The sequence below is a fragment of the Ochotona princeps genome, chromosome 15, assembly GCF_030435755.1.
Source record: "Ochotona princeps isolate mOchPri1 chromosome 15, mOchPri1.hap1, whole genome shotgun sequence".
Taxonomy (NCBI): Eukaryota; Metazoa; Chordata; class Mammalia; order Lagomorpha; family Ochotonidae; genus Ochotona; species Ochotona princeps.
In genome coordinates this window covers 38897750-38918484 of record NC_080846.1, presented here as the reverse complement: position 1 = coordinate 38918484, position 20735 = coordinate 38897750, and the positions used below count along the sequence as shown (strand labels likewise).

At 35.7% G+C, this 20735-nt stretch overlaps 1 protein-coding gene across 1 annotated transcript in view; it reads left to right on the top strand.

The window, feature by feature from the left end:
• The window catches only part of CEP290 (centrosomal protein 290), a 69009-nt gene that overhangs the window by 30243 nt on the left and 18031 nt on the right, over positions 1–20735 (top strand). Inside the window, exons 28-43 of the mRNA XM_058673782.1 lie at positions 244–395; positions 2104–2215; positions 3107–3562; positions 4340–4504; positions 5394–5501; positions 5715–5849; positions 6969–7235; positions 8457–8564; positions 9490–9689; positions 10843–11056; positions 11715–11852; positions 13288–13509; positions 13845–13967; positions 16427–16572; positions 16956–17111; positions 20097–20220. Coding sequence (XP_058529765.1) covers positions 244–395; positions 2104–2215; positions 3107–3562; positions 4340–4504; positions 5394–5501; positions 5715–5849; positions 6969–7235; positions 8457–8564; positions 9490–9689; positions 10843–11056; positions 11715–11852; positions 13288–13509; positions 13845–13967; positions 16427–16572; positions 16956–17111; positions 20097–20220 — 2826 coding nt within the window. The remainder of the gene's footprint in view (positions 1–243; positions 396–2103; positions 2216–3106; positions 3563–4339; positions 4505–5393; positions 5502–5714; positions 5850–6968; positions 7236–8456; positions 8565–9489; positions 9690–10842; positions 11057–11714; positions 11853–13287; positions 13510–13844; positions 13968–16426; positions 16573–16955; positions 17112–20096; positions 20221–20735) is intronic.

The following is a 20735-nucleotide window of genomic DNA, read 5'->3' as shown; positions in this document are numbered from 1 at the left end:
ATGTCAGTAGTTTAGATATTATGAGATATTGACTTGCCCAGAATCAATGGCTACTGGTGAATGACATTTAACCAGAGTGAACGTAATGTGTTCATCTCTCCCTTTTTACCCTCATTAATCTGCTCTTAACGCTTCATAACTCTATTTGGATTAGGACAAAATAAAGTGGCTCGCAAAATTCTAAGATTAAATTTAAAGGAAAAAAATCTAATCAAACTGATGTATCTGAACATTTCTTCTTAGCTTACCAAAATCAACTTAGATGCGCAGAAGGTGGAACAGACGTTAAGAGATGAATTAGCTGATAGTGTGAGCAAGGCAGTGAGTGATGCTGACAGACAACGGATTCTAGAGTTAGAGAAGAATGAAATGGAACTAAAAGTTGAAGTGTCAAAGTAAGTGCATACAAGCATTTTAGTCTCTTGATTAGATGTGGTTGCTCTAATTTGTTTTGTAAGAAAATTATAGGTATATGGGATACATTCTTACTGAAAATTGATACTGATTTCTTTTTGTAAGAATAAGATCAATAACAATACAAATACTTATTTGCAACAAAACTAAACAATAATTTTGAAGAGAAAATGACCTCTCAAATATTTTCGATATTGTTGCAGAAAGTAGTGCTTTGGAATCAAGACCTCGATGAAGTCTGCTTGTACTTGCTTGTTTTGGGGGAGAGGGGAATGGAGCAGAGGGGGAAAGGTCATTTAATGCCGTTAAGGTTAGATTTCTTCACTGTAATCAGTGAGTTACAGTATTGCTACGGTTTCATAAAGTTGGTGTAAAAATATAATGAAAAGTTCAGAATTTAATTTACATTTATTTGTCATCTGCTGTGTACTAGGCACGGTGCAAGGTATTAAACATGTATTAACTTGTATGATAATACTTAATAGCTCTGAGCTACCATTTGTATTTGACTTGAGGACACACGCCCAACTAATTTAGGATACAAGAATCTGTGTCATAGTAAATATGTGGTGAGTAGAGGCTGTGTTCACACTGTCCTTTGTGATGAGATAGAACCTTAGTAGCAAAGATTGTCAAGCTCAAATAGTCGGTAAATGTACATTTATAGTTTAATCATAAAATTAAAGCCATTTTTGGAGCTTGATAGTTCTGTTGGGGTATTATTTATAGCCAGCATTTTTGTTCTGAAGAACTCCCTTGTGCATCTGAGCTTTTGAAATAAATTATAAATATTCATTTTATCTAATTCTAATAGCAAAAACCAGTGGCACTGGCAGCTTCTGCTCAGTGTGAAGAAGGTTGGCTAACTGTTACAATGAATTAAAATCATTCTGACAGAAAGGAGAGAAGCTTTTACTTTGCCTCTGTTGTTCATCACAGTTGTCATAAGGGACACTGGAGACTTTGATGCCGTCAAGCATTGCTGTTTTATTTTGATGTTAGTAAATGCATACTTTCTGAAATCTTGTAAATTAAAACAAAGCAAAACATACGTTAACCCATCTGCAAAACCTAGGAACATTGAGTTTCTGTATTCTTAACTGCGTGGTAAAACCATGTTGAAAACTTACGTCAAAAACACCTATCCTTAGATCACCCAAATTAATCAGATAAGCATGTTATAAAAAAGATATGTCAACAGGGGTTATTTGTCCATATACGTCTGGAAGATGCAACATGAAAATTATTCAGAAATTCATGCAAAATGCAATTAAGGTGTCAGCTTTTAATGCAAAGGCAGTTTTGAAGGCTGTGCATAGTCTTTTGTAATATGCATTTTCCATTTTTTCTGCCTCCAAATAATCTCATAGCTATTGCTCATGATCTTTTTGAAATACTGTTGTGTATTAAGTACAGTGAGATAATTATTTGCAGAAGACCTCCTAAGGCCATGTACTGTGACACCGTGTTCTGCAATTTCAAAAGGCAGGAACATGAAGAATGCAGTGTAATCTCTCATGAACTTTCTTTCCTGAAACATTTCAGAAAACACAGAGCTATCTGTGTTTTACATGAAGAAGAGATGTGGGAAAACAGTGGCTTTTCTGTGAAGAGGTGTAAGAACTTTGATTTTTTGTACCACTTAGATAATGAAATTACTCATTTTTGAAATATTTTACCATCTTTTAGATTAAGAGAAATTTCTGATATTGCCAAAAGGCAAGTTGAAATTTTGAACGCACAACAACAGTCCAGGGAAAAGGAAGTAGATTCTCTCAGAATGCAACTAGTAGACTACCAGGTACGTGCACTGTGGGCACATCTACATAGAACTGGCTTTTTTACTGAGTTCACTTTAGATATTATAGCTATAATAAAAAGACATCTCAAGCAAAAGTTCTTGTTTTTGTTTTGGTTGATTTTAAAGTGACATTCATAATCCAGAAAAACATTTAATTGCCTACAAATGTGTCATGCTGACTGGCAATGAATTAGGGTACTATTAATATTTAATCTTGTATTTCTATCTAGCTTTCCACATATTCACACATTTTAAATTGTGGCACTGAGAAAAAACATCCATTTCTTGCATTAGTAGTATACCAATGCTATTATTTAAATGCGGAAGTTTTGATTTTAAGCATTTTGATTGTAAGATTTTTCTCTTATCCTTTTTAAAATATATATATATGTGTGTGTGTGTGTGTATATATATATTTGTTAGAAAGTCAGATATACAGAGAGGAGGAGAGACAGAGAGGAATATGTTCAGTCATTGATTCACTCCCCAAATGGCCACAGCGGCCTAAGCTGCATCTATCCAAAGCCAGGAGCCAGAGCCCCCTTTGGGTCTCCCATGTGGGTGTAGGGTCTCAGTCTTTGGGACATCCTTGACTGCTTTCCCAGGCCACAGGCAGGGAGCTGGACGGAAAGCGGGGCTGCCGGAATTAGAACTGGCACCTATATGGGATCCCAGAATGTACAAGGCGAGGACCTTATCCACTAAGCTACCACACTGGGCCCTTCTCTTACAAGTCTTTTGTAAACATTTGTATTAAAGAAAAAAGTAGGTTTTTAAATGATCCATGTACTCACTTTGAAAGCTTTTTTTAAGTAAAGTTTTGGTTTTAAATCTGTGAATTCCACTGAATGAGCTTGAAGCATACAACAAATGTGTATTCTCTTTTCTTAGGCACAGTCTGATGAGAAAGCACTAATTGCCAAGTTGCACCAACACATTGTTTCTCTTCAAATTAGTGAAGCTGCTGCTCTTGGAAGGTTGGAGTCAGTTACATCCAAACTGCAGAAGATACAGGCCTACAATTTGCGGCTGGAACAGAAACTTGATGAGAAAGAACAGGCTCTCTATCATGCTCGTTTGGAGGGGAGAAACAGAGCGAAACATCTGCGCCAAACTGTCCAGGCCCTGCGCCGCCAGTTCAGCGGGGCGTTACCCCTGGCTCAGCAGGAAAAGTTCTCCAGAACAATGATTCAGCTTCAGAATGACAAACTCAGGATAATGCAAGAGATGAAAATGTCTCAACAAGAACGTAGAAATATGGAGAACAAAACATTGGAGTTGGAATTAAAGTTAAAGGGTCTGGAGGAGTTAATAAGCACTTTAAAGGATGCCAGGGGAGCCCAAAAGGTAAACAGTAATTTTTCAGATTTCCAAGAGATGTATAATAATTTCAAGTGTTTGACATATTCCTATGTAAAAATGCCTGATCTACAACAAAAATTCCAACTGCATTCATTAACCTAGATTTGCATATCAGGCATTTGGGCTGTTTGACTATTTATGCCTTGTAAAAACAGAGACTTTTCTAGGCAGAAATTTTAGTAGAAATCCTTAATGTGATAGCAAAGAAATTTAAACATTGCAGAAAAGACCATATACTGATTAAATATTAGTCAAAATCTTGAGCGTTTTAGTGTGACTGTCAGTTTAATTCGGTTCATCATTATTGTTTGTTTAAAATTGGTTGCAATAATATGTTTCTGTTTACTTTTTAAAAATGATTTAAATCTTACTTATATTTGGCTGCACTCAAACTAGCAATAATTGTCTTGCAAATTAATTCATGTAAACTCTATGTATATTTTATTTCCATTTTTTAACACAATACCAAATTTTCAGCCACATGCTTACTGTAAGTACTCAATTGAAATAGTGAATTAATAAATGAAAATGGTGTTGGTAATATTCATTCCACTGTAATTTGGAGTATGTTTTGTTTTAATCCTCCATGTGTTCTTGGAAAGTCTGTGGAAATCGTAAGTGAATTCCCATGTAGCTCAACCCAGAAGATGACTTTATCCCTTGTCTTATTACAGGATATCCAATAATTTCAACTAAAATTATGATGTGACAGAGAATATTGATGAAACATTTGCTTTTACATGTACAATTTATATGTCTTAGGTAATTAATTGGCATGTAAAGATAGAAGAACTTCGCCTTCAAGAACTTAAGCTAAATAGAGAATTAGTCAAGGATAAAGAAGAAATAAAATATTTGAATAATATAATATCTGAATATGAGCAAACAATCAGCAGTTTGGAGGAGGAAATCGTGCAGCAAAACAAGGTTTCATTTATTTTTGCTGTTTTTTTGTTGTTGTTTTTTGTTTTTGCTGAGATTTTAAGCTAAGAACATGACTTGAGTGACCGTTGTTCTCCTAGTTGAAGTTAGCACTGAGTATTATTAGATTATAAAATGATCTGTGCTTATATTTTAATTATTCTAAAAATACACATATATTTCGTTTTGATGGTAATGTCCAACTAACAAGAACAATCTACACATAGATTTCCTTGCTATGTTAGCTTTCATTTTCATATTGGTTGTTTGATTTTTTAAAGTAAGTTTTTCTTGGTTCTTACTGATGAGGAAGTTGGTATCTTGGTGTAGATAAAGCACATTGTTAAACAGACAGACCATTTTCATTAAACACAAGCTTGCCTCATGGACTTCGTTATTTTCTCTGCCTCAGTTGCTCTTATTCTAGATGCCTGTGATGGTCGGACTTTCAGATCTTAACTTAAATATCTTGCCTGATCAGTAGAGCTTTCTTCTGCATTCTCCTGGTGTACTTTATCATTTGGTCATCACTGACACTCCTCCCCGCACCAGAATCGACATTCTGTAGTGAAGAGGACTTTATTTTGTTCATTGCAGTGTGGATTGCCTAGAATAGCCTTTAGCAGACTCTATGCTTATTTTTCACCAAATAAGGAGGGGTAGATGGATGGGTGAATAGATCAGAATCTTGACTTCATGTCTGCCTCTGTTTCTTAGGCAAGTTCTTTGACCTCTGTGTGTGTGTATCCTTTGCTATAAAATGGGAATGATGTCAGTGACTGCATAAGATTGTTGTGAGATGAAATAAGAAGATGCATGAAAAATACCTGTTAAAGTGCCTGGTGTGTGTGTGTAAGTGTGGATGTCAGTGTGTGACACACATCGTATTTTTCAGTTTCATGAGGAAAGACAGATGGCCTGGGATCAAAGAGAGGTTGAGCTGGAGCGTCAGCTGGATGCTTTTGATCGACAGCAAAATGAAATACTCAGCGCAGCACAAAAGGTATGCACAATTAGTCCTGCATACTACTCTGCAGCCTGGCCCAGAGAGTGTTAAATGACAAATATTTTTAAATCAAAAGTAATTTTAGTTGATAGTACCTTTTTATGTTTAAAATATAAGTGGAGTTTAACCTCTTTTAATTTGTGAAGTCGTATAATACTGGTATTCTCGATGCTGTAACTACTTTTCCAAAACCTTTATATTTATTAATAGTTTGAAGCAGCTACAGGACCAGTGCCAGATCCCAGTTTACCCCTTCCTAATCAACTGGAGATTGCTCTAAGAAAAATTAAAGAAAATGTTCGGATAATCCTAGAAACACAGGCAACTTGCAGATCACTAGAAGAGGTAATTAGCAGAATTTGCATGTTGATTAGAGTATTATTGGTTATGCTTGTTGACTTCTAAGTGATATTTGTTAATATTCATGATAATGTCACATAAAACATTGAATCTATTTCTTATTCTATTGTCTTTCCCTTTGTCTTATTAAATTTCTAATAGTTGACAGTGGACACCAGAGGAAGGCTAATTTGTTCCAATTTTAGTATATGTGCTGCTGAAGAGAGCACAGAGGCGGCTAATTGGAGTTCACTTTTGATGTAATTAGCACTCATAACTTTGGGGCATTCTGTTTTAGTAAGAGTGGGCATGAAAGGAAACAAACTGAATGTTTAAGTTTTACGGACAGTTTATTACTTTCTGTTGTATGATCATTTCATACTTGTTTTTATGCTTTATTTTGAAATATGTATTGCATACTCTGGGTCAATTTTTGGCTCATTTTTATGAGTGATGTAACAGTTGAAACTGCAGTAGAAATTACATATTTAATCTAGGTTTTAAATGATTAGTAAACTTAAATGTCTATTAAACTATTCATACACTATGTGTTGCAGGCTATAACTTATTACAATCTTTCAAGTATACTGTGAATTTTTAATCGTTTAAGAAAATTAGATTGTCTTCAGTATTTATGAGATTTGTTATTTATACGAATGTTTGACTTTCTTAATTTTAAATGTTTGCCTTAATCATATTCTGCTTTAACTAGATTTCGTAATAGTGATTCATGAACATGCTCTTCTAAATTTCTAGTTTTGTATCCGTTGACTTTTTTTTGAGGTTTATTTATTTATTGCAAAGCAAAGTTATAGGGAGAGGAGGAGGGAGAGACCTTCCATCTGATGGTTTACTTTAGAAATGGTTACAATGACCTTGGCTGGGCCAGGCTGAAGTCAGGAGCCAGTAGCTTCTGCCAGGTTTCCCATGTAGGTGCAGGAGCCAGCGACTTGGACCATCTTCTTACATTAGTAGGGAGCTGAATTGGAAGTGGAGCACCCAGGAGTTGAACTGTTCCCATGAATATAATCAATTTCATATTAATATCAGATGGCTATCAAATGAAAGATAATTTATTCTAAAGGCAATAATGTAAGTTAATAATTTATTGGTTTTTGATTACAGAAACTAAAAGAAAAGGAATCTGCTTTACGGTTAGCAGAGCAAAATATTCTGTCAAGAGACAAAGTAATCAATGAACTAAGGCTTCGCTTGCCTGCTACGGCAGAACGAGAAAAACTTATAACCGAATTAAGCAGAAAAGAGGTGGAGCCAAAGTCTCAGCACACTTTGAAAATTGCACACCAAACCATTGCAAATATGCAAGCAAGGCTAAATCAGAAGGAGGAAGTACTAAAGAAATACCAGCATCTTCTAGAAAAAGCCAGAGAGGTGCCTTATCTAATTATACTATGCTATTGTATTTATTAATGTGATTTTTAGCCAAATGCCAAATGTTATTCTGTCCTAAGCAGTAGTTCATTTCTTACTTTCAGATGATTCTACTTAGGACTTCTTAACTTGCATGCATGGCAGTTTGTGTTTGAATATCTTTCTCTTAAGAATTAACTAAATTAGGAATAGATATTGTGGTGAAATCATGTGATTTTGAAAAAAATATGTTTATAGGTGAGGACTGAGGAGAGAAGCTGGAATCAAACCTTTCTATACAACTCATACTATAACTGTCAAACTTTAAAAACAATCAGATTTGACTTTTAAAGACAAATTTACAGAGAGAAATGGTGAGAGAGAGAAATCTTTTCTCAGCTGGTTCTCCCCCCGGATTGCCTCAATGGCCAGTGCTGGGCTGGTCTGAAGCCAGGAGCCTGGAGCTTCTTCCAGGTCTCCCATGTGAGTGCAGCGGCCCAAGGTCTTGAACCATCATCCACTGCTTTTCATGGCACATTAGCAGAGAGCTGAACAGCCAGGACTCAAACCAGTGCCTATGTGGGATGCTAGCACTGCAGGCAGAGGCTTAACCTCCTTTGCCTCCCCAAATGTTTTAAATCAATGAAATTATATGTATTACAACTTTGACACAAAAAATAACATGTAAAAATTTTTCTAAAAGACAGGTTAAAAGATGACAGATACATGTTATTCTTTTTAAAAATTATGTATTTGTTTATTCCAAAGGCAGAGGCCCAGATAGAGAGGGAGAGATGATCTGCTCGTTCATGCCCCAGTTGCTGGCAACAACCAAGACTAGTTTTGTTGAAACCAAGAATGAGAATTTCCATGTTGCTCTCCCAAATGCGTGTCAGAAACAGTGATTGGCGGTCCCTTCCGCTGTCTTCCTATGTACATAAATAAGGAAGCTGATAGAAATTCTGGTACTCAAATGGCTCTGCAGTATCGGGTGGTGGCATTGTTAGTGGCACTTTAAAATACTACACTGTAATGTAGCGCAAGTTTTTCCAGTGTAATGTGATCTAAGGCTGTTTGTCAGCTTGTCAATATACATACTGGTTAACATGCATACATGCAAAAATTGTGTCTTTCATACTTCATAGAGATTTTAAAACACTGAAAATAATCAAATCTGTAAGATCTTTGAAATGCAAATCTGAATCACTGTATAAGTGTTACTTTTGAATTTTTGAAAACCAGGAACAAAGGGAACTTGTGAAGAAACACGAGGAAGATCTGCATATTCTTCATCATAAATTAGAGCTACAGGCTGATAGTTCCCTCAATAAATTCAAACAAACAGCTTGGGTAAGATTCTAAGAACTTTGTTGCCCTATTTACTAATTTTTGTGATGATGTAATTTGAAATTTAGCTCTTTTTTTTTTTTAAAGAGTAAATATTTCCTCATCATCTTATTGCCAGGCTAGTCTGGAAACACACCTCTGATTATTTTTGTTTCCTCATCCAAGTCTTCCTGTTTACTCACTACTGCTCACAGAATCATGATTGTGCCCCACATCCATGGGCCTAAAGTCTTCCATGATCTGACCAAAGTCTGTCTTTGCAAGTTCTGTTAGTTAGAAATTTGCCTACCTAAGTGCTTTCCATATTCCAGATTCATCTCATAATTGGCTCTTTAGATCATTTTGTATATATGAAATGCATTGACTCTTTTTTTTTCTGTAAATCTGCTTTTTTTTTCAGTTCTACTGTTGTGTGATTTTATTTTATTTATTTATTTATTTTAATTATTTATTATTTAACTTCATTAATTACATTGTATTATGTGACACAGTTACATAGATACTTGGGTTCTCCCCACCCCTCCCCAAACCCTCCCACCATGGTGGATTCCTCCACCTTGTTGCATAACCACAGCTCAAGTTCAGTTGAGATTCCCCCATTGCAAGCGTATACCAAACATAGAGTCCAACATCTTATTGTCCAGTGCATTGACTCTTAACATGCAGCCCTATCATCCTTGAGCTTTACCTCATTAAACCAAGTCAACATTTATTCATGCTTTACTGCATACAGACACTTGGCAGGATGCTAGCAATACAACAAATAAGACAAGTGTTTCCTGTCTTTAAAAGCCTTTAGCCTGTTTAACTGTTCAATTTTGTATTAGGTAATATTTTTTTCTTACCATTTGAGAAGCTGAATAAAATTACAGAATGTTTCTGACATTGAATTATACTTGCCTACTGCTAATATGTTCATATTTCATAGGATTTAATACACCAGTCTCCCACTCCAGTTCCTACCAACAAGCACTTTACTCGTCTGGCTGAGATGGAACAGATGGTAGCAGAACAGGATGACTCACTTTCTTCACTTTTGGCCAAACTGAAGAAAGTATCACAGGAGTTAGAGAGACAAAAGGAAATCACTGAATTAAAAATCAAAGAATTCGAAAGTATCAAATCACAGTAAGTCTGAGAAATATTATTTTCAAAATAAGTGTGATAATGATATAATGAAGCTATTATTAATTGTTTGTGGTGTGACCTATCCTAAGATCTTTCTACATGGTATCTCATGTTTTTCCTTAGGGCTGCTGACACCATGTTGTTTTCCCCATTGTCCACATAGGAAGCTGACCTCAGGCACACTCAGTAATATGCCCACCAAGCAGGAAAGCTGGAACCATCAATCTGATTCAAGAGCCTATCAAGGGTCTCTTCCAGAATCTTTGTTTTCACCTGTTTGAGTGTTAGTGATACCATTTTTAAAACGGCAATGACAATACTCACCCTAGACCTTTCAAGGTGGTTGTATGAAGGCCTAACGGCATTTCTTTATTTTTTACTGGAAAGTCAGATTTACCGAGAGAAGAAGAGACAGAGAAAAAGATCTTCATCCGCTGGTGTTCACTCCCCAAGTGGCCACAGTGGCTGGAGCTGAGCCAGTCTGAAGCTGGTAGCCAGGAGCCTCTTCCAGGTCTCCCGTGCTTGTGCAGGGTTAAGGCTTTGGGCCGTCCTCTACTGCTTTCCTAGGCCACATGCAGGGAGCTGGAAGGAAAGTGGAATAGCTGTGATATGAACTGGTGCCCATATGGCATCCTGGCACATGCCACGTGAGGAGTTTAGTCACCAGGTTATTGTGCCACACCAGCCCAATGGCAGTTCTATAAAGTAATTCTATATTCTCTTTTCTGAAGCAAACAAGAAGGTGGACCTACTTGATTTGTAATTGCATTTCAGTACGGAAGCCCTTAGTATGCCTTTTGATTATTTACTGCTTATCCAAGATGCCTCTGAGAAAATTAACATAAGAAATCACCATTTTTTCCCAGAAGAAAATTAAATTAGCAGTAGCGTATGGTATATTTTTAGTTGAATGCTTTCCTACTCAAGACTCAGGTATTAATTGTTTTTGGTATGCTAATTTTATATCCTGTTTTTGAGTATAAATTTTTTTCTGCATCTAATTCCTAAGCATAAAGATAATCATCTTTTGGTATACTTCATACATTTAACTTTTTGTCACATGAAATATTTGAAATAACATGACTGTTTAAAATGTACATCAATTGAAGTATTCATTCTAGTACTCTATTAAACACAAGCTTATTTACATCAGGCTTCAAGAAACCCATGCTGATGAAGTGAAAAAGATGAAAGCAGAAGTGGAGGATTTAAGGGGTCTCCTGACCAAGTCGCAGAAAGAGTCACAGAGCTTAAAGTCTGAACTTCAGGCTCAAAAGGAAGCAAATTCAAGAGCTCCAACAACTACAATGAAAAACCTAGTAGAACGACTAAAGAGCCAGCTAGCTCTGAAAGAGAAACAACAAAAAGCAAGTGGAACAATTTTTTATTTTTTTGTATTTTGTTATGCAATAAGGGCAAATCTTAATTATATTTTAGGTTTGGACAATTTATCATTTGAATGACTTAAAGGGCAAAGAGGGAGATCTGATAATAGAAGGAGATATGTAAGAGGCCCAGCGGTGATTTTGTGGAGAGAAGTTGGTCAGTGGATTGTCTGTTAGGGTTTCATTAAGCTCAGAGTAGATGTACTGACTATGTTTTAGAAGGTATGGTAGTTGTATTTTGCTAACTGGTAAAATTTACAGGCAAACTTAAGATTTTTCTACTCCTGTAACTTTCCTTGTGTGTCTAAATTCAATTAATTTCACATGGGAGGATGTTCAAAGTGTGTGGTTAAGATCAATAATAAAACAAAACATGGCCTGGGTTTTGTGATAAAAGTTGCTTCGTTTAATTATGGGTTCTCAAAATCACTGTGCTGACTTTGAACTCTGTAACTCAGTGTATGCACGATTAAGTCTATTACTGAAGGGAATTTATTTGAAAAATTTTAGTGTAAATTGTGTTTGATTGAATACAGTATATTTTATGAAAGCAATAATGCTCATTTGTTTTTTGTGCTCTATATTGTTTTTTAAAAGAGCAGTTTCCCTTCAAAAACTTGTAGATGATGTTAATTTTTAGGCACTTAGTCGAGCTCTTCTGGAACTCCGGGCAGAGATGACAGCAGCAGCTGAAGAACATATCATTTCTGTAACTTCTCAGAAAGAGGCAAACCTCAACGTTCAACAAATTGTCGATCGCCATACTAGAGAGCTGAAGGTGAATGTCGGTGTTAGTTAATGTAACAAATATAACGACATTTTTGACAGTTCCCATTGGAAGATATTCACATTGATATATGGTATTTTGATTATTGGAATTTTACAATAAATATAACAGTCCCATATACATAGCACTCACACCCACTTTGGAAAATAATTGTTTTTTTCTCCGACCCCACCTCCCCCCGAATAAGTATTTTTATGATACTCTTGTACTGATTGCCATCTTGAGAAATAGAAAAGACTAGGGCATTATGAACTGTTCTTCCTAATAATAGAATTAGATTTAAGAAATATTTACTTATTGACTTTTTCCTTTTAGTCTGCTTTTTTTGTTTTTTAGAGCAGTTTTAGGTTCACAGGAAAATTGAGATGAAGGTACAGAGATTATCAGGATATATCCCTTGCCATAGTACATGAATAGCTTTTTTTCTACTATGGCAGTGTCCTACCAGGGTGGCATGTTTGTTTCAAGTAATGAGTCAACATTGTGATCAACCTATACATGGATTTATGTTAGATTTTTCTCTTGGTATTGAATAATCTATAGGTTTAGACAAATGACATGTGTCTGTCAATTTAGATTAATCATACTATAGAGATCCTCTGTTCTGTTTATTTCTCTCTACTCATTGCCAACTGTGAGAACCATTCATCTTTTTCTGTCTCCAGAGCTTTACTGTTTCTATAATTTCTTACTCTTACAATCATTGGCTTTGTCACTTTGTGATGTGTTTCTTTCTAACACTGACTGTCCTAAATTGTCTGGATGTATCATTCTGCTGTGAGATGCAGGTGTTGCTAAGTTGTGGTCTAACCTGCTTTGCTACAGTGTTGGCCCCTCAAGCATTTCGAATCTCTGTACATATCAAAGATTATGGTCGTTGTTGACAATGAAAAATCCATTGCGTAAATAAGTGTATGGAGAAAAAAATATCTTTGTTTTGGTATCTGTTTCAGTACCTTTCTTTCCCTTGGCCTAAAATGTCATCTCCTTTGAATTCTTTTTCTCAAAACCTTTTCTGACTTCTTTAAGACAGCTGAACCTTTCTTCTAATAACATTATAATGGTACTAATTTCTCATTAGTATTACCAGAAATTCTATTTGTCCTATAATGGTTTATTCAACAAAATTCATATGTATGCATGAGTGTGTACTACTGAGCTGGATTCATGTATTGAATTAATAATGAAATATTTGATTACCAAGTGGGTTTTTTTTTGCCTCAAAATGAACATGATTCATTTGCTGCGAACATGGAAAAATATTTATAGTTTTTATTTTTTTTCCTTGTGTACTAAAATTAGAGCTTATATTTGTTCTTTTTAATAAGGATTAAGAGTATGCTTGCTGTTTGGTGTTGGTTTTGGCATTGATACTTGAAGATTCAGGACCTTTTTTAATTCAAGACCTTTTTAAATTTCTCATTAGTCAAAAATTGAAGATTTAAATGAAAATCTTTCAAAATTGAAAGAATCTCTTAAAACAAGTAAAAACAGAGAAAACTCACTAAACGATAATTTGAATGAGCTAAACAATGAACTACAAAAAAAACAAAAAGCTTATCTTAAAATACTCAGAGAGAAGGATGAAATTGATCAAGAGAATGAAGAACTCAAGAGGCAAATTAAAAGATTAGCCAGTGGACTACAGGTAATTTTATATTGAATTGTGATAATGTCTTTCATTGTAATATATAGCTAGCAATATAGTCACACATTTTAATTTTATTGCTAATATTTGCCAAAACAGGCTTTTCGATTATTTTTGTTATGTTTATTCACTCTAGTCCCTTCTAAAGTATTTACAGCTTTCGAGCATATAATATAAAATACAGAAACAGCTGTCATGGTATAGTAATGTATTAAGAGTGTCACTTAGACACATGATTAATGATAGTCTCTGTAAGTTTCAATAGTGGGAATATTTATTGTGTATCTTGTTAGATGTTTACTTGTAGAATGTAATTTTTCATTTTATTTTCTCAGAGCAAATGTCTGGTAGATAATAAGCAAAATTTAATTGAAGAACTTCAAAAGAAAGTTAAAAAACTGGAAAGCCAATTGGAAAGAAAGGTGGATGAAGAAGAAATAAAACCTGTGAAAGAAAAGGTATGTAAAAATATACTAATTAATATATTTAAATAAGTTCTGGGCTAAATCAAACATATCAATTAAATGTGCTATCATAATTTAAGGGTCTTATATCTGCTAAAAGTGATACTGTTACTGGCTAATGTAGAGAAGTATGCCAATTTTTTTGTTTTTTAGGAATTTAGAGCTTACTTGAGAAGACACCTGTTGACATAACTTATGTAGAATTTACTACCCAGTGCAGGCTCTATCAGTGCCCCATCTACTTACAGATTGAGTATGCAATGTGAGATACATTGCTTACATTATTTTATAAATGAATAGGTAAACTGTTTTGTAATTAAAAATTGCATATATAAATAACCTAAAGAAAATCTGAAATTGGTCAAAAGGCATTTAATTAAATTTGTTGTGAACGGTGATCATCTGTAGTAGGTTGCTGGTATTAGTCAAATCTGTGCCCCAGAATTTTATCGGTGGAGTATTTTCAGCCTGAGGAGCAGTTTGCCAATAAGTTGGCATGCCCTAATTTACATGTTTTCTAAGTAAATTGCTATCAATAAATCTTTAAAAAAAATTTTTGATATAGTTTCATAGGATCTGGGATTTCCCTTCCCCCCATCCCAAGCCCCTCTTACCGCAGTGATTCCCTCTATATTATTACAATGTACAGTCCTTCATAAACAGCCATAAGTCCATCATTCCACTATTTAAGTGTATCCTGACACTGTAGGTATGGGCAGTAACAGAGAGTCCAGCATCCTGTTGTCAAGATATATTTAGCAATTTCATTGGAAGTCCATCTTGGATTTGGAGGTAGAGATGCATACAGCATTGTGTCTTCACATCTGGCTGTTATAGTCTCTATTACATAAATACTATATATCCCATTAAATGAGAAGCTATAAAACAAATCAAAAACAGAAGAAAAATAGAAAATTTGTTGCAATATGAAGTTACATAAGATGCTACAGGGCCCCGCGCCATGGCCTAGCAGCTAAAGTTCTCGCCTTGAACGCCCCAGGATCCCATATGGGCGCCGGTTCTAATCCCAGCAGCTCCACTTCCCATCCAGCTCCCTGCCTGTGGCCTGGGAAAGCCGTCGAGGACGGCCCAATGCATTGGGACCCTGCACCTGCATGGGAGACCCGGAAGAGGTTCCTGGTTCCCGGCTTCGGATCGGCACAGCACCACCAGCCGTTGCGGCTCACTTGGGGAGTGAATCATTGGATGGAAGATCTTCCTCTCTGTCTCTCCTCCTCTCTGTATATCCGGCTTTCCAATAATAATAAAATCTTAAAAAAAAAAAAAAAAGGGAGTCTGTGCTCCAAAAAAAAAAAAAAATTGTTTTTCTTTTTTTTTTTCCTCTTATTAATTTCTTCATTGACACATAAGTCACAGAATAGCACTGTTTTCTTCAAGAGGGTTTTTTGTTTTCTTTTTCATGTCTTCAGTCACACATAGGTCATTCTGTAGCATGTTATTTTTTTTAAAAAGATTTATTTATTTTATTACAAAGTCATATATACAGAGAGGAGGAGAGACAGAGAGGAAGATCTTCCGTCCAATGATTCACTCCCCAAGTGAGCCGCAACGGCTGGTGGTGCTGTGCCGATCCGAAGCCAGGAACCAGGAACCTCTTCCGGGTCTCCCACGCAGGTGCAGGGTCCCAATGCATTGGGCCGTCCTCGACTGCTTTCCCAGGCCACAAGCAGGGAGCTGGATGGGAAGTGGAGCTGCTGGGATTAGAACCGGCGCCCATATGGGATCCCGGGGCTTTCAAGGCGAGGACTTTAGCTGCTAGGCCACGCCGCCAGGCCCTCAGAAAAACAAATTTGAAGAAAAGATAATGAAAACAAAATTATCAAAACCCATGAGACATAGCAAAGACAGTATTTCCAGGGACATTTATAATGTCAGGTACTTACAAATAAAGTTTCTCGAATAAATGATGTAATAATGCATCTCAAGGATTTATTAAAAAATGAAATCAGCCAATCCCAAAAGGACAAATGTCATCTTTGCTCTAATGTGAGATAGCCTCCATCAAAAGTAGAAAACAAAAAACAAGCTTAAATAAACACATACATGTAATCTCACAAACAAAGGATGTAATGGAGTTCAGAGTAGCAGGAATCAAAGAAAATTGCTAAAATGCATCTCTACTACAGAATAAAAGTAGACTGCCAATGAGACTTCTAAATATACCTAGACAGCAAAATATTAGACTTTGTGCCATTGCCTATAGCAATAGTGACATGACCTATGTAAAAAATAATAATAAACCAGAAAGTTGGAGTCATTTCCTTTTCATCTCTAATTTTAATTGTTTTTTTTCCTTGTGCTTTTCTTTGCTAGTATAGCTAAAAGTTTCTTTTGCTCATCTTCTTTAAAAATGGCTTTCTTATATTAATAAATCTTAAAGGAAATTAAAACTAATGTTGGTAAGTTTGTTACTAATTTGTTGTTACTTACAGGCTGCCAGAGAAGAATTAATTAGGTGGGAAGAAGGTAAAAAATGGCAAAGTAAAATTGAAGGAATTCGAAATAAGTTAAAAGAGAAAGAGGGGGAAATCTACACTCTGACAAAGCAGCTAAACACTTTAAAGGATCTTTTTGCCAAGTGAGTTCAAATGTCAGTATAAAGTTATATGTAAAATTTTGTATTGACCTGGAAGGTTAAATAGTTTTCTTAATTGGTAATATGAGAAATGTTCTAGTTTAAATTGTTTATTAGGATGATGTATATTTTATTTTCTGTTAAAATATGTCTTAAATATATTTTAACAATTTAAAAGTTTTAAATGCAATTAAAAATTTTTTGGAATTAAAAAAAATTTTAAAGCGATTTAAAAATGCAGTCCTCTGTCACTTTTGAAAATCGAGGCTACCAATTCAAGAATAGTATAATTATCTCGCATTTAATAATATGTGAGCTGAGGTTTTATAATTATCAAGCCAACCAATGAATGACATATTTTCATGATTCTGCATTTAATTCTACAGAGCTGATAAAGAGAAACTTACTTTGCAGAAGAAACTAAAATCAGCTGGCGTAACTGTTGATCAGGTTTTGGGAGTGCGAGCTTTGGAGACAGAAAAAGAGTTGGAAGAATTAAAGAAGAGAAATCTTGACTTAAAAAATGACATACTGCATTTGAGGTAATAAATTACACTGAGATGTGATACAATTATAATTTTAAAAACTGGTTGATTCACAGAAATGGAATAATATATGTTGTTTGAAGCTTGTATTGCATTGTTTGCCCATGATGAACCAAGTTGTTTTGGTTGTATGCTCTGCGATTTTGGATTATATTCCTGTACTTTTTCATACTATATTATAAAACTTTGAGTCTTATTTAAGTTATGGGGAATATGTGAATGTTTTTGTTTCTCATGTCTTCACATTTCCATTTCCATTTGTCCTGACTGCACACCTCCCATTGGACAGTCAGATTTGACAGGCTGTGTTCAAGGAGTATTTGTACTCTTTCTCGGAGTCACTGATATTCTGAGTAAGGCGTGAGAGTGAGCCAAGAAGCTCTTGAACAACTCTGTCGTGTCCTTTTTGTGAGCCCTTCTCTGTCCGTGATGTGTTTGATACACTGTGCTTCCCTACAACTTATCATTTTTGATGTTTGGGCAGAAATCCAGAGTTGTAGTTATCCAGTTTGGTTATGCACTCAAGCAATTGCACATATCTATGTTCCAAAAATAATGTTCCCAGTTTGGGAAGCTGAATCTGCTCCCTGCAGAGTTTTACCTTCTATGAATTGTCTTGGCCATTTTAACATCACCAAATTGGAACTGCTTGAAGATATCTCATAGGGGAAAATAGGGAGGTGCTGAGTGTGTTATAAGTTAATATTTTACCTTACGTGTGCTATTCTAAAAGGCTTTCCTGAACATCTCTTCCTCAGTACTGACACCCACTTTCAGATTTCTAATAATGTGTTTAGGCTTGGCAATAACAGAAAGAAAGCTACATTTGTGCTGGTGTTCTTTTCTAGTCTGTTCTCCACTATTTACTTTTCAAACTCCTTAAATAATTACTCCTTGCATTTGACAAAGATGAAGATGAGTATATTTATTGTACTTGGAACCACCTCCCCCTACCCCATGTCATTTCTTAGCGTGGCCTTGAGATTTTTTTTTAATGTTTTACTTTATGTTGTTTTTAAGATTTATTTATCAATTGCAAAGGTGGAGTTACAGAAAGTGGCTGGACATCTCCAGATCACAGCCAAGAGTTCCATCCGTGTGCCTCCCATGTGAGCTTAGGGCCTAAGCACTTGAGCCACCCTCTGCTGTTTCACAGACCCACCTGCGGGTAGCTGGATCAGAAGAGGAGCAGCATCCATACGGGATGCTGGCAGTAGGTGTGGCACCCCTAGCCACTATGCCACAACTCTGGCCCCTTTGCTGTCTCTTTGTAAACTAATCTGACAGAGAATTGTAAAGTAAAATAAAATTGTGCCCTAGCAATAATGAAAACCATTTCTTCTAAGATTAACATAGTTTTTTTGGTTCGTTTGTTTTATATAATTATTTTGTGTTTACAAATGATCTATATCGTTGTCAAGATCTGGCACCTACCTGTAGTATCTAGATTTGAGGTTATTTACCCTTCATAAATTTTCTGTATTCATCTTCAAAATATTAGCATCTATATTAATGTCTACTATTTTATCAGTACTAATGTGTTATGGACAAACCAATTTCAACTTTAAAGGCGGACTCTCAGAAGCTTCTAACATGTTCCTTCTGTGTGTGTGTGTGTGTGTATGTGTGTGTTTATTTAAGAAGCAGAGAGAGAGAGAAGGGAGAAAAAGAGAAAGACAGGTTCTGTGTTCTGTTTGGTTTACTTCCCAAATGCCTTCAGTGGCCAGGACTGGGCCACAGCTAACCCAGGAGCCAGGAACTCAGTTCAGGTCTCCCATGAGAGGCAGAAACCCAACCACATGAGAGATTATTTGTTGCTATGTAGGCTCTATATTGTCACGCAGCTAGCATTGAGAACCAGAGCCAGGAACCAAACCTAGGTGCCTTTTCATGGAATATGACTGCCTACCCAGAGTTTTAAACAGTAGGCCAAAAATTCAGCCCTGTTCCTATCTTGTGCTCTTTGAAAACTTCTCTTGATAGCAAAGAAGAGCACGGTTGAGGACTGTTTTTGACATCTGTGTGAAGTTGCTGTGTGGTGGTCACAGCAGTGGATGCTCCGCTCCTGTGTTTGGGAGTCTCGATGTATGCTTAAACAGAATTTCTAGTCTCTTGCTGCTTCGACAGTGATCAGATCATCTTCGTTTTGAAGCCTGATGTGGAGGCTTTTTTTTCTGATAGTGTGAAACTGGTGGGCTTTATAATTGGAGAAGATTTCATAGAAGACATTAAAATTGTATTCTGTCAAAATTCAACAAGTTTTGAACATCTAGATATCAAATCCAGAGATTAAAAGAACCTTAGCAGACACAGAGAGGAGGCTGAATGTTTCATGTGTAAGAGAAGCTTTATTCTAAGTAAGGTGTACTCACGGACAGTGCGGGGGATAGGTGTGGTTGTGCCTGGTTGTCTTCGGGGCCAGGTTAGACGTGTTTAGTGCCAGATTACGAGCCTTAGCACATTCTTGAACTTCATAAGATGGCCATGGATAATATGTAATTTATATTACATAACATTTTAAAATTAGAGGGCATTTTACATGATTCCATATAAATTGATATTTTTAAAAATGTTAATGCTGTTTCTGTAAATCTAAATGTGTCTTTTAACTCAGTTTAAATGAGTCCTTCATTGAATTCCCTATAGAGGATTATTTTAAAACGTAAGTTGTGTTCTCCTGCTTTATATAATATTAGGAAGTTTTGAGGGATTTAATACAGTGTTAGTGTTTTCCTTCCTTCTTTATCTCTGTTTACTTTTTCCTTCTTTGTCTTCCTTTTCCTTCCTTCCTTCCTCTTCTGCTTCTACCTTTGCTGTCTCTCTCCTTTCCCTGCCTTTCCCTCCCTGCCCTCCCTGTCCTCTCCCTTCTCCGCTCCAGGCTTCTCCCTCCTTTCCTCGTGCCGTCCTACCTGTATTTTACTATAGTAAGACGGGGAAGGTTGAGGTTTCAATAGTTAAAGAGTGTGTGATGGTTGTTCATAGGACCCAGCAAGCTCTTCCTCGGGATTCTGTTATAGAAGATTTACGTTTACAGAACAAATATCTCCAAGAAAAAATTCATGCTTTAGAAAAACAGCTTTCAAAAGATGCATATTCTGGGCCTTCAGTAAGTGTACATCTTTTCCTCTTTCTGTTTTTAAGTGAGTAAAAGTGGAGCTAACTTCTCTGTCTGGCCAAAGCCATTAGATTCTTCTCATTAATATGAACAGAGTGAATTCATCTTTTATTTTTGCTATAGAACATTGTGACTTTATTTACTTTATATGACTTTATTTACTTTTATGAGGAATTAATGCTTTCGTATCTGAATTTGGGAGGAGGTGGGGAATCATTCATAATGAATAACAATCACAGCTTATTATGGACTAACAAAATCTAACTAATCTCAAAGTTAGTTTTAACCACTATGAGAGTGTATACTAGCACATTATGTACTTAAATGTTAAGAAATATTTGGTTTTGATTTGCTTTCTATTTTAATTAGAACAAATGGCATTACCTTTTCTCCTGTAAGTTTTATATTCTAGCTTAATTGTTATTTAATATTTTTCAAACTCTCCAATTATCTTACACCTTTAAGGACAGAATTTCTGTTTTGTCACAGTGTTTTCTTAACCAATA